At 38.9% G+C, this 15,095-nt stretch overlaps 1 protein-coding gene across 1 annotated transcript in view; it reads left to right on the top strand.

Moving 5' to 3' along the window:
- Nucleotides 1-11,200: 11,200 nt before the first annotated feature.
- Nucleotides 11,201-15,095, top strand: part of GALR1 (galanin receptor 1) — a 36,585-nt gene continuing 32,690 nt past the window's right edge. Inside the window, exon 1 of the mRNA XM_081322773.1 lies at nt 11,201-12,032. Within this exon, the coding sequence (XP_081178899.1) occupies nt 11,316-12,032 (717 nt within the window). The 5' untranslated portion in view covers nt 11,201-11,315. The remainder of the gene's footprint in view (nt 12,033-15,095) is intronic.

Genomic DNA, 15,095 nt, shown 5'->3' with positions numbered 1-15,095 from the left:
TGGATGTTAAATAAACATAGACTGAATGTGAAAGTGAGTGACCAGTATCAACAAAGTAATTGAGGTGATATGAACACATAGAGAAAATATACATTGATAAAAAAGTAAACTGAACTGTGAAGGAATAATAAATAGACTGAGTGAAAGAAGAATACTGAGAAAGTCATGGCTGTATAGACATGATTAGAACCCAAGATAGAGAGAGGTAAGAAGTTTAAAGAAGAAAACAAAACTCTAAAATGGTGTATGGACATGTAGAAGCAAAAATGAAAAAGGTAAGGTAAAGGTAAAGGTTCCCCCGCACATGTGTGCTAGTCGTTTCCGACTCTAGGGGCTGGTGCTCATCTCCGTTTCAAAGCCGAAGAGCCAGCGCTTGTCCGAGGACGTCTCTGTGGTCATGTGGCCGGCATGACTAGACGCCAAAGGCGCACAGAACGCTGTTACCTTCCCACCATAGTGGTCCCTATTTTTCTACTTGTATTTTTACGTGCTTTCGAACTGCTAGGTTGGCAGAAGCTGGGACGAGTAACAGGCGCTTACTCTGTTACGCGGCACTTGGGATTCGACCCGCCGAACTGCCGACCTTCTGATCGACAAGCTCAGCATCCTAACCCACTGAGCCACTGCGTCCCTCTAAAAATGAAAATGAAAAATGAAAAATGAAAAAAGTATGGCGCAAAGGAATATTGAAGGCTTTTGTCAAAATTATTAAACTTTGTGATTCCCATATTCTCTCTATCTCTGACAATCACCTCTAGTTTTGAGAGATATATTGAAAGATTTGATGTAAACTATTTGCAGTATTTTTCCTTTTCTGTTCCTCCTCCTCTTTTCTTGTTCAAAAATTATGCCTTAATTTTGCTTATATTTCTTACACATTTTCTTTATTTAGCATAATGTTGCTTGCTAAAAATGGTACACATACAAATATGAGTACATACCATACAGTAATAAAAATATCTTGGGGAATGAGTTCCCCATATCTTTTAATTTAAGTTATTTAACACATGCTAATTTAGCTTAATATTCAGTTTTTGTATTAAGGCTCATGGGATAAACTGAAGATGAAAATATACTGTCCTTTATGGCAAATAAGAATAACATACTCAAAATTTTGAAGAAACAAAAACATAAATATATATTTTATATGATTTTGTTATTCACAAGAATTTAATGTTTCATCCAGTTGTCTAGAGAGCATATCTATATGTTTGTTTATGGTTATGGTTTATCATCCTATCTAATTTTTCCCAAACTCTTCAATATTTAATGAATATATCAGACACAAAATATAGTATATAGTACCGGTTTTGGTTCAACTCTTATTAATGTAGGAGAACATGCAAACCTTTGAGAAAATCTATAATTGTGTGTGTGTAAATATGTATATGCATGTGTATGTATATACATGTCAGTAAATACATACACATTCAAACACAGATATATGTATGACCTATACATACATACATACATACATACATACATACATACATACATACATACATGCAAACATACATACATACATATTCTTCTGGTCAGTGTCTTACCTACATTGCATATGTTGAAATATTATGAGTAAAATCCAGTACAGCATTGGGAAAGTTGAAGTGCCAAATCACATATTAGTTTCATGAGCGCAACTAATGATTCATTAAATTAATAAAACTAGGACATTTTAAACAGTGCCCCAGGACTAATAAGGATAGGGTTGGGAATGGAAGGTTTTAATCAGGACATTTTCTTGCTTGGTATCATCTTGACCCCAATTTGCATTATTCTGGCTGCAATTTAAATGTTTACAAACTAAGAATAAAATGTAATATTCAGTTTGACTCTAAAAGTACACTTTATGTTTAAGAGTAAGTTTTGCTCTTAGCTGAAAATAATGACATTTATTTTGTACAGAATCAATTACTTGACAAACTAAAATTTATAACTAATCTATTTATATAGCTGAAAATGTGCTATTCTGTCTATTAAACTGAACTGTGCAACACAGCTACAATATTATTACTAGCAGTAGGTAACTAGCTAGGTTTTATATATTAGCTAATGAAAGTCACTAGGACTAATAGAAAAATGGAGAAAGCATTATTGTTATTGTTTACTTGTATCTTAAGTTAGCAGTATTAAATAATGCAGCCTACTTCTAAGATACATAAATTGCACTAAATGAAAAATAGCAATAGCACTTAGACATATATACCACTCCATTGTGCTTTACAGTTCTCTCTGAGCAGTTTACAACATCAGCATATTGCCCCCAGCAATCTGAGCCCTCATTTTACTGACTTCGGAAGGATGGAAAGTTGAATCAACCTCAAGCTGATCAGGACTGAACTCCTGGCAGTGGGCAGAGTCAGCCTGCAATACTGCATTCTCACCTCTGCACCATCATGGCTCTTATAAAATCTAATCTATTAGAAAATTTTTCTTAGTTTTGTTAATCAATATCCCTATTCCAGCATTTTGGAAAGAGTTTTTAAAAAATAGCTAAGGTTTGCCAAACTCGCTTCCCCTTAACTAATAACTTCATTCAGGGTATGTCGGCTTTTTGAAAGATTGTACCAGATTTTCTACCTGTATATGCACTATTCTCTGACCCGGCGCAGATCCCAGCGAGCCCCATGGTTCACCGAGGAGCTCCGGGAGATGAAGCGTCGGAGACGGGGCCTAGAGAGCCGTTGGAGGTCCAGTCGATCCGAATCCGACCGATTGCGACTAAGAATCCTCACCAGGTCTTATCTCGCTGCGATAAGGGTGGCAAAATCCAACTACTTTTCCACCCTCATCGCGTCCGCAGATAATCGCCCAGCTGCCTTGTTCAGGGTGACTCGCTCCCTATTAAACCAAGAGGTGAGGGAGGAACCCTTGCAGGGTCGAGCCGAGGAATTTGGTCAATATCTGCTGGATAAAATCGCTCGGATTCGAACTGGTCTGGACTCCAACTGGGCTGAGATGGAAGAACAAGACATGGACAGTCTTGTCGACGTCATCTGGGAAGAATTTGATCCTGTAACTCCTAAGGAAGTGGACAGGATTATGAGAAGGTTAAGCTCCTCCACATGCTTACTGGACCCGTGCCCTTCCTGGCTGGCCTATGCAGCTCGAGAGGCGACACGAGGCTGGTTCCTAGCGGTCATCTCTGCTTCTCTGAGTGAGGGTCACTTCCCCACCGCCTTGAAGGAGGCGGTGGTGAGACCTCTCCTCAAGAAGCCCACCTTGGACCCATCCTCTTTGAATAACTTTCGTCCAGTCTCCAATCTTCGCTTCCTTGCGAAGGTTGTTGAGAGCGTGGTGGCGCACCAACTTCCTCAGATCCTGGATGAAGCGGTTTATCTAGACCCGTACCAATCGGGTTTCAGGCCGGGCTACAGCACGGAGACGGCATTGGTCGCTCTGATGAATGATCTCTGGAGAGCCCGGGACAGGGGCCATTCCTCTGTCCTAGTCTTATTAGACCTCTCGGCGGCTTTCGATACCATCGACCATGGTATCTTGCTGCGACGCCTCAGGGGACTGGGAGTGGGAGGCACGGTTCTGCGTTGGTTCTCCTCCTTTCTCCAGGGTCGCTCGCAGTCGGTGCTGACAGGGGGACAGAGGTCGACCCCGAGGCCTCTCGCTTGCGGAGTCCCTCAGGGGTCGGTCCTCTCGCCTCTCCTGTTCAACATCTACATGAAACCGCTGGGTGAGATCATTCGCAGTTTTGGAGTAGGGTACCATCAGTATGCTGATGACACCCAGCTTTTTATCTCAACTCCAAACAATATCAGTGATGCCCTAGACGTGATGTCCCGCTGCCTGAAAGCGGTCCGGGAATGGATGGGGAGAAACAGGCTTCAACTGAACCCGGACAAGACTGAATGGCTGTACGTACCGGGAAACCAGGAGATTCAGAACGTCCCACTGCTTAACATTGGGGACAAGTTACTTCCCCCTGTTGATAGGGCCCGCAACCTGGGTGTCCTCCTAGACTCGCAGCTCTCCCTGGAAGACCACATTGGAGCTGTGACCAAGGGGGCCTTCTCCCGGGTTCGACTAATTCGCCAACTACGGCCTTATCTGGACCTGGATTCCTTACGTACAGTCACCCATGCCCTTGTGACATCTCGCCTAGACTATTGTAACGCTCTCTACATGGGGCTGCCCTTGAGATCCACTCGGAAGCTTCAACTGGTGCAAAGTGCGGCGGCACGGACACTCTTGGGAGCCTCCCGATACTCCCATATCACACCTCTCCTCCGTGCGCTGCACTGGCTTCCGGCTGCCTTCCGTGTGAAGTTCAAGGTGCTAACGATGACTTACAAAGCCCTACATGGCATGGGTCCGGACTACCTTCGGGAGCACCTTCTGCCGATGTCAGCACCCCACCGTCCTGTGCGCTCCCACAGAGAGGGCCTCCTCAGGGTGCCACCGCTCAAGGAATGTCGGCTGGTGGCCCCCAGGGGGAGGGCATTCTCAGTGGGTGCGCCAGCCCTCTGGAACACCTTACCAACAGAAATCCGGATGGCCCCTGACCTCCGTACCTTCCGTCGTGACTTAAAAACTTTCCTGTTTCAGCAGGCTGGCCTGGCATGATAGCGTTAATTGGGGTCCCAGTTTGTGTTCATTAGTGTTTCTTATTATTTTTATTGTTCGATCTGTATACCTTCCTTCCTCTGTACACCGCCCCGAGTCCCTCGGGAGAAGGGCGGTTTATAAAAACTAATAAATAAATAAAATAAAATAAATATTCAAATTTTAGGATCAGGTCTTAACAATGTTGATGTTAAATTTCTAAATCAATAGCAATAGCATGTTGAGTATCATGCACATGAACCTCACCCCCAACCAAAACCTTCAGTGTATTCCTATTCTTTCAAAAGCTCCATAATTAGCATATTTTCATTTATTCAGTCATCAAATTTATGCCCCAATCCAAACAAACTCTTATGTTTACACATAATAAAATAAAAAAATATATAGTAGTATCTCCCGCAAAAAAATCTTGCCAACTAAAACAACCCTTTATTAACACAGCTGTGTAGTGCATGTTATTCAAAAGCAAATACATTGCATATAGATGAGAAATAACTCCAGTAATCTACATTTCTCGGTAAGAGAAAAATAGAAAGAATGACTGAGAAGTTATTGTTTAGTTAAGAAAATAAATATCCAACTTGAAATGTTGCTATGTTTTGAAATGAAAAATGTCAATAGATCTGCAGTTCTGCCATACCATACAGCAGAGACATATCAGTATTTCCAGCTAGAAAAGATGCTATTATAATATAAAAGAGGTTAGAAATACAAGGGACATTATTAAAATTGCATTCCATGCATACTTTCATGAATGTAAATTACAATGGTGCCTGTGGAGCTTATTTTGAAGTAAGTATTGATAATCAGATGAAAAACCACTGAAGATCAAATTATCTGAGTTAAACTTTAAAGCATTTGATAGTGAAAAATAAAATGAAAAGAACATCTTATATGAAAAAAAGGATGAATAGTAAATTTGGTAAAATATGGTTCTCTAAGTTTTTACAGACATACTCCTAATATGAATAGTGAGGACTGTAACAATGTAGTTTCATTAATATTCATTTAGTGCAATTAAAATTGAATACTTAACTCATCAGTTTTATAAATATTATCATGAGTAATTATTTTACTCAATTAAACATATGTCCTTTTAAATTTTTATAAGCATCCCTTCTTTAAAAAACATCACCAAATGCCATTTTTGTTAAAACTTTGCTTGCTCCATCCATGCATTTCTATTTAAATAAAGATTGATGGCAAGCAAATTTAAGAAAAATTGCTGATAATGACAATTAACAGTGTCTTTTTAAGTCTTTGACTTTTAAGGATATTCAACATGTACTTTTTATTCTAAAATGATGGCTCTTTAGCCTTCCTGCTATCTTATTAGCATAATTTACATTTTCACTTTGAATGAATTCTTTTATCAGCTTGTGCATCTTTTTGTAAAGCCTCACAGCAGTATATAATGCTTGTCTTATTTCAACCCTCTACGAATCTTGAAATGAAACACCTTTTCTTGAAAAATCTAGTGCAAATGCATCATCATCATTTGCATGAATATTGTGTGAAACAAAAATAACAACAAATTTTAAAGGTTTTGTAATGATTATTTCCCTATCATTAAAAAATAAAAAAACATTTTACCAGCTTTTGTAGAAGTGGTACACACACATACTATAGCTCTATTCATGTTCAGATGTCAATTTATTCACCACAGATTACTCTTTTTATTAGGACTAGGTAAAATGTCATGAAATAATGGCAAATTTTCTGAATTCTGTCAGGCTGAAGTTCAGTGAGACAACTACAGGCTGATTCTATATATAGAATCATGGTTTCAGGAGAGAAGAACTGAAGGACAGAAGTGAGAAGCAAACTGAAGCAGTTTCAATCTTTAGATTTTGAAACTCAAATACTATACTTGCTGATTTGATGTAGTTGATCCATGCTTCATTGATAACAAGTCACTCAAAGAAATTATTTAAATCTTTGAGAAACTTAAAGTAGGAAAGGAAAATTCGCTCTAAATAAGGAGTAGTGTGTACTAATGCACAGTTATGATACATGAATCATCCAGATCCACAATCCTGTGTAAAAAATTGTCATATGTAAACTTTAGTCAATGTTGAGAATTGGTTTGCTTGTTTCTTCCTGAAGTATGAATATGTGAGGAACTATTGTCTCACCTTTGGTCACTTGAAGTAAAGAGATGAGATTCAGCTAGTCAATTGTTCAGAAATTGTGTGTGTGTATGTCACCTAATGGTTTTGTTTCTCAGAGGCATTCCATTTACATTTCATCAAAGTAACCAATTAAAGTTCAGCACAATTGCAGTAATTAAGCAGATTGCTTAAGTCTTTTTTGTAAAGAATATATATTACAGAACTTGCAGAAAGTGGCAGTTGATGTGCAATCACTCCGTGGGTTACTTTGAGTGACTCAAGGGAATCAATATCAATATAGATGAAGCCAACTGAATCTCATTATTGTCCTCTTTTGTAAGATCCCAAAACCAAATAAACCTTGCATTATGACAGCAACAAGTTGACTATTGTTATACTGGCTTTTGCATTGGAAGGACAAATCTATGGCCTTATAACCATGATAGCCAACCCAACTTAATCCAACTGTTAGGTATACCATTCCTTGGACAAAGTTGGGTACTTGAACTGTCAGAAGCACAGTTTTTGAAGTAGAACTCAGCCTTAAAATGCCTGCAATATTAATGTTTTTAAAGACTGGATAAGAATAAAAAAAAAATCAACCCATGTAAAGTAATCCTCTGAATACACAGGAATGACTGATCGCGTAGAAAAGCCTTGGTTGGTGAGTGAATGACATGGTTCTTTGGACCTTCCTTCTTTTTCTAATATAGCTACTGAGCCTAAGAGACCTTACTGCAGAAGAAGGAAACTGAGGCAAATAACTTGATTCACACCTTAAAAAGCAATCTGTCAGGCTTACACTTGTCTGTAAAACTGCCAATATATTGTTCAGAAGGTAAACTAGACAATTAGATGTAACATCATTAGCACAAATTAGATATAATCTCATTAGTGCAAAGGTAGGTGTTGAAGCCATTTTAAATTAAAAAAGGCAACAAAAGGCCCAGAGCTTTCTTAAATTAACAAAGGATAGACAAAACCAGAAATGAAGATTTTTTTAAAAAAAAAACTTAAGGAAAATAATAAAAGCAAATGCATTCTTAGACTATTATCCATAGCTGAATGTTCTTCAAAGAATTGACAAGAAATCATAATTTTAAAAAATCAAATCTGCAATCAATTGTTTTAAAAAGGGAAAGTCTAAAAAAATAGAAACAGGATCTATTTCTATTTTCAGATAAGTAAATATTCAGATAACTAAAAAAAAATAAGAATCACACTGACCTTCCCAACTTTTACAAATGCTTTTTGCTCTGGTTGTTATTGGCTTTTAAAAGCAATCACATTTTTGGCTCTGTGCATGTGCTGAAGAATCCTTGACTGACAAACTTAATTGGATTAGAACAGTATCCATATACCACTCATCTTCTTTCTTAGATGGTGTGACTGAATATCACCAGAAGATGGGAAGGCAGAATAGCTTTATTTTCAATATATGTGGTGTTTGGAGTTTACTTGTGCTCCTGACCAACTGTCCTTCCAAATATTGCACTAGAAATAATCGCTCTTGGTGACTTTAGGTATAGGTGCAAATTCATTAATGTGCAGTTGCAGATTGGCTTTTAAGTAGTTGGACAGTCCTTGTTTTTGATGTGCTGCAATGTGCAAAGTAGGTGGTAGCAGCAGAAACATTAAAACTTATTGGATTATTTGAGCTTGGGAAGAAACAAACAGTACCATGGATATGTGGGGACTGTCATATGGGGAAGATCCCCCAAGAAATGGATCCTTTATCTATTTAACTCTATTTCTTTTTTAAAGATTTCTCCCAAAGAAGTCTTATAAAATATTGATTATTGAATTTGTATGCTGTCCAACTTCCAATGATTCTGCCTTTTACTATGAAGTTAGAAAGCCTTTCTTCGTTACCAGACAGAATAACAGATTTGGGAGGGACCTTGGAGATCTTCTAGTCCAACCCTCTACTCAAGCAGGAGACCCTATACCGTTTCAGACAAGTGGTTGTCCCATCTCTTTTTAAAAACTTCCAGTGTTGGAGCACTCACAACTTCTGAAGCTGTTCTACTGGTTAATTGTTCTGTCAGGAAAGTTCTCCTTATTTCTAGATTGATCCTTCTCTGATTAGTTTCCATCTATGGCTTCTTGTAAGGATGATGCGATCAATTGCTACTTTAAAAATGCTCCTGATGAATTGCCTTACAAATGAGTCTTCCCTTGAAAATGTCGGCATCCTAACTACAGTACTTGGGAATTCATAGCACTACCGCTGAGGACCTGGCTTTTAAATATAATTGAAGAAAGAAAATAAAAAGATAAAGTATTTTTATCTATTTATCAAAAGTCCAAAAGACACAGAACTTAACACATTTTTTTTAAAAAAAATATGCTAAGAACATTGGAATAGACTAGCAGTCATATAATCCCACATACAGAGGAATATTTTTACTGATAATTTCCATACATAGATTAATAGATGGATACATGCCCACACAGAGATTTACTTAATTCACTTGCCACTCACAATTGAAGAGTACACCCTGATTTGGGGGTAGAATAGATGACAGGAATAAAAATTTCAAATAAAAATATATCAAAGAAAGTCTATATTCTCTAGTTATTTATTATTTATTGTGTAGAATCTTGGGGCTGAATTCACGTTTAGACTTTCATGCTATATCCCATATTGTTGTACAAATTAAATCATACTATTGGGCAACAGGCAAGAATTGTGAAATGAATTGTACTGACTTGTTTTAGTCTTTGATATTGATACTGATATAGTCTTTGATATATCAAAGACATAGATTTTTTATATATATTCTAGTACTTAACAAAGAGTTGCAAAATGACAGTAATGTGTAGAGTGCTAATGGATACAGATTGTCTTGTGCTGGCTATTGAGAACACAAAATGGAACCTTGGTGACATTTTAAAGAGAGAAAACTAATCCAAGGTCACTGTGTTCTGAGGGGAGAAGGACATTCACTACAAAGAAATAAATAACTTAATAAAAATAAACAAGAAAAAGTTTGCTGCAGGAAAGCATGGGTGCCAAAGATGAAGTTATTTTTTTTTACTTATGTTCACATTTCTTGTTTGTTCATCCAATAAATAACTGAATGAAGCTGCTTTAAGAGAATCTTCTAAGAATGCATTTACTTTTAATGAAAATATTTTTAGATTCACAAGTTAAGATAGATCACAATACAGAGCATGGATTGAAAGGAAAATGCAGTATACAATTGATCCTATAAAAGCAGATTAATAGAATAGCAATTAGAAGGTAGCAGAACAATAAACTTCTTTTCTATCTGTGTTGTGAGATCAACCGTAGAGAGAGTTTTGTTTGGTTTGGTTTTGTTGTTTTGACATTGCAACCAAGCAGAAACGAAAAAGATGATACCATTATGTGGCAAAACTTTATGTGTTTTGTTTCTGTATGATAAAATGATACATTTCAACTTGTCAACCAAAATAAAACCCTTAGTTTTGAGCTAACAACTGACCTTTGGTTGCATTTTCTGAACTGGGGCTATTTTCTTGTCTCGTTGGTGAAAATATAAGAGTTACAAATCTGAATTAAAAAAACCAGGATGCTTCCACACTTTTTAGCTTGCTCTGTCTCTGTCTCTCTCTACCCAACCTACCTTCCTGGGTTACCCAGCATATGGTGGGAGGAAAAGCTTACATGCAGCTCTGGGCTTCTTGAAAAGAAACACATGTTGGAAATAGCAAATATCCAGACGGAGTTACATTATCCTGAGTGTAATTTACTATATGCCTGGCTAGGTTGAGGTGGCCTTGGCCAAAATGAAGAGGCAAGGAAAAGAACATCATAAAAGGAACAAGACAGATCCTTTCCCATCAATCCCACCGGATTCTTGCATGGGCTGATTCCAGGCAGGGGAAAGGGCAGCGTTTCCTTGGGGAGGCCGGGGGGGGGGTTAGCTAGAAGAGACCCGGGTTTTACTCACTGAAAGTGGGTGCAGGAAACGTGGGAAGCCGACCTGGCCCCTGATTTGGCTGCCAGAGTTCACCCTTACGTCAAGCAAGCTGAGGGAGGAGCATGATATTGGGAGAAATCAGGAGAAAAAGCAGCGAGGGCGCCAGCCAACACACGCCGGCTGCTGCTGGACGGTCGCTCCCTCAGTGCTCGACTAAGCGCCGCGTTCAGCTGCTGGGGCCAGGAAGGCGGGGAAAGGGAGGCAGCCAAAGCGGTCGGGCTTTGTGAACCTCGGGAGTCTGACCCGGGTGGCGTTCAAGTGTTGGCAGTGGGTCCCAGAAAAAAACAAAACAGAAGTCTTTCCACGCTCAGCTCAGGCTCGACTGTGGGAAGTTCCCCGCTGCTAAGGAGCAGCAGGGCAGGGACGGACCTAAACGAAGGACAGCGCGGTCGTGGGGAAAGCAACAGCTTTGGGCGCGCGTGGAGCTTCTTTGACAAGCAAGAAGCAGCGCCGGCTCGTGTCTCCCCGTCCCTCCTCTGAGCTGCTAGTAGGCGCGGTGGGGAGGAGAGGAAAGAGGGCTCAGCCTCTGGATTCTCCCCGCTGAGTTTAGCGAGGGAGAGCGGAGAGGTTCGCCGGGGCATCTTTCCGAGAGGATTTCCCGTGGGAGCCACGCGGGACCCGTCGCCTTCCGAGTTTCCTTTCCCAGACGGCGCAGAGCATGGCAGCAGAAGCCCCTGCCGCTTCCAGCGACAGGAATCACACCTGGGGCTCGCCCCCCTGGCTGGACTTCAATGCCTCCAGGTCCTCCCTCCCTCAGTCCTCAGAGAAAGAGAAAGCCGGCTTCCTCTCTGAAATTGGCGTCGAGAATTTTATCACCTTGATTGCCTTCGGCCTCATTTTCACCTTGGGGGTAATGGGCAATTCTTTGGTTATCACGGTGCTGGCCAGGAGCAAGCCGGGCAAACCCCGCAGCACCACCAACATTTTTGTGCTCAACTTGAGCATCGCTGACTTGGCTTACTTACTCTTCTGCATTCCTTTCCAGTCTACCGTGTACATGTTGCCCAACTGGTCTTTGGGCACCTTCATCTGCAAGTTCATCCACTACTTCTTCACGGTCTCTATGCTGGTCAGCATATTTACCCTGTCAGCTATGTCTGTGGACCGCTATGTGGCCATCGTGCATTCCCGGCGCTCCTCATCCGTGCGGGTGTCCCGTAATGCGCTGTTGGGGGTAGGGATCATCTGGCTTCTCTCTATTGCCATGGCTTCCCCTGTGGCTCACCATCAGCACATTGTCCATGAAAAATTCCTCAACCAGACTTTTTGTTGGGAAGTGTGGCCCAATCTCCAGCACAAGAAAGTGTATGTCTTGTGTACCTTCATCTTTGGCTATTTGCTACCTCTGCTGCTCATCTCCTTTTGCTATGCCAAGGTAAGTGAGGCTGATAAGGACAGATATTCTACCCAACAAGTGCATGAGATAGCCTCTCTCAGGATCATGGGAACTCGGTGCACCAAAAATAGATAGTGGTTTATCCAGTGTCTATATCCAGTGATAATATGGAAATATGCAACTTGTATCTTACCTCTAATGGTGCTTCTTGCTATTTCTTTCCTGTGAGGTACATATAACGCTAAAAGCAAATAACAAACACTTGTGTGAATAGTTTGAGAGAGGATTGTTCAAGGTGCTGTTCAGACATTGAACAGCACTGTTTAGTGCTCTTCAGTTCCAGTACGTAATCTTATGCAGGATACAAATATAACTATATATTGAACAAACATGACAAGGGTTAAAGTTCCATTTGCGGACATTCTGTTGAGCACATAAATAGTTCAGATGTATAGATGCTAAAGGAAGTTATAGATGAAGTATTTTTGAGGGTATTTTGGAGCAGCAGATTTCAAGTTGGGTAGCACTCTGATCCCTCAAATGATAAATGAATTTATGTCAGATTCTCCCTTAAAAATTAAAACTAATGGATTTGTTAGAATTAGATTTGAAAAAGAAATAAATGTAACACTTAATAATTAAATGTTAATTTTTGCACCAGAGAGGTTATTAAACTTTGTAGTATTATAGCTGCCCATCAAAGGAAGAAGCATAGCCCAGAGCAAGTTTTGCATTGCTCTCTCTGCCTGTGTTAGGTTAATCACAGTTGTTTGCTTGTTTGATTGCCTCCCTTTAAGTTGGTCGTGAACCTCTGTTTTTCTGAATCACCTACTAGGAGTGGACAAAAATTAGAGGTTTCTTGAAATATATCCCAGAATAGCCGTTGCTAATGAATGAAATATTGACTGAGGTTTGAATTAACTACCGGTATTACTATCAAGGGAATTTTTCTGTTATGTTGGTAAAGTATGAATTGTGACACCAAGAAAGACAGCTGGTCTATTTTATCCTAATGCTGCATCATGACTATCATTTAAAAATCTGCTAATTGATTTTAGTGTTCAGGATAGGAGACAATCCACTGATGAACATACTTGTATATCTGGCTGAAAGAGAGAGAATTAATAGAAATCCTGATAACTTAAGGGACCTAATCACTGTATTCTGACTGATGATTCACTTTCTCTGAACCTTGAATCTGGTTCCATTGAATATGGAACAATTCAAACAGTTCTTTCTCTAGAAGTTAGTACTTGTTGCTGGCATGCAAATAAACTAACACCTACCTGAAATCATCAGTAATATTGATAATTTATCTTCGAAGCACTCGCTTTGTCAGCATATGCACTAAAATTGGAATGATACATAGAAGATAATTTATCTTTGAACAAAGTTTCTTTCAACTGCATAATGAAAAATCAGCTAATTTCAGAATAATTGTAAGAAGTTTCACTTGGGATATCTGTAATTCCAAGTTTTCCAATGAAACAGAAAAGTTGAACACCACACACCTGTTCTGATTTACCATCTGCATTAAACAGGAAATCTTGAAAGCTAGAAAGTTTTTTTAAAAAATAAAATAGGAGAAATATTCCATTTTAAACACCAGAAATATCAGAACAATCTTTTTTCTGGGGGGCGGGGAGAGGATGGAAGGGAATATGCCCATGCACATCTTTTTAATGGAGAATGAAGCAATAGGACTCTTCTGCTGATCTATGTACAGTCTTATATAGCAGTAAGTCTATTTTGTTAGCATAGAAGTCTCAAAGCTTTCCTTATGTAGCTGCCTGCCTTGTGAGTGGATAGTAGAAAGTCTGCCTAATGGTAACATGCTGGGATCTTGCCTGGATTCTCTTCAAGCCACATGTTATGGGGAATGCTTGAATGGAACAAAATCCTGTTCTATATTCTGCTTCTGGAGACATATCTCTATTTAAGTAATGGCCAGTGAGGTGAAACTGTTGGTACCCAGTATGTAACATCTGAGTGGAAATTCCACACACATACCTCTACGTATTGAGTTCTTGATATTCTCTAAGCTTGGCTGGGAAATAACCAAGCTTTGATAACACCAAGAACTCAATGGTTCCAACCAGGAGCTACATATATTTTTTAGTATTGGATACCTTTACATGCTATAATTAAAGAAGGATTATCTGATTAGCAAAGCACAAGCCCATACTTGCTAACTCAATTTGTAACCAGTACAGCCTCTTGACAGTATTTGGCTACAATTTCCAACTTTACTATATGTATAAATGCTAAGGATATCAATGACAGGAGAAAATGATTTGAATGTTAGATATTTCCCTTAAGATCTTCTATTAAAACCAATTCCTAGCTTTCTTCTCAGCAAATGAGAAGTCTTGTGAAAGATCAGCATAACAGCTGTCTATTTTCAGATAACGCTAATACTACTTGCAATATTGTTGAATGCAATGCTCAAGCAACACTGCTTGTTTTGCCTCTTCTCCTTTTACTTGCTAGCACAAGATATCCTTGAAGTTCCAATTATGCAGTTCTACAATTATGAACATGTTGTTTGGCCACAAAAGTTTGGCTTCAGTATCCATGATTTGATGTTACTATTTGTGAAGTAATTGAAGGGGTGTTTGTTTGTGGGGAAATAACATCCATGCTGACTTCTCTTTTCTCCATCTTAACATCTGGAATTGTTACTAATTTTTGAAAAGGTCATTAAAATAACAGCATTTTTAAAAATCTAGGAAAAGAACCAGATATAAATGTGCATAAAAGATTATTTTTTTATTTTTGCTATTCCCCAGAAGCAAAAGGAACTATATACTTAGTAATTATTGGTTCTATTCCACTCAACCCATGAAATATCTCATAAGAAATTACTTCGTATATTTATGTATATTTTTATAGATAATTGTGGGATATTTTTATCTTTTAACTTCTAACTTTATGCATAAAATAGATGCTGGTGAGGAATGGAAATGTAGTAGCAGAATTTTTCCACTTACCCTTAATTACTTCTAAAGATGATGACTTATGATTTTGTTTGGTTGCCATATCTAAGTGTTTTCTTCCAGTCCATCACAGACAGTGTCATTAGAAGAGAGAACTGAATGTCAG

Source organism: Vipera berus, assembly GCF_964194415.1.
Source record: "Vipera berus genome assembly, chromosome: 3".
Lineage (NCBI taxonomy): Eukaryota > Metazoa > Chordata > Lepidosauria > Squamata > Viperidae > Vipera > Vipera berus.
The sequence above is the reverse complement of the archived record's forward strand: the minus strand, read 5'-3'. Positions and strand labels throughout refer to the sequence as shown.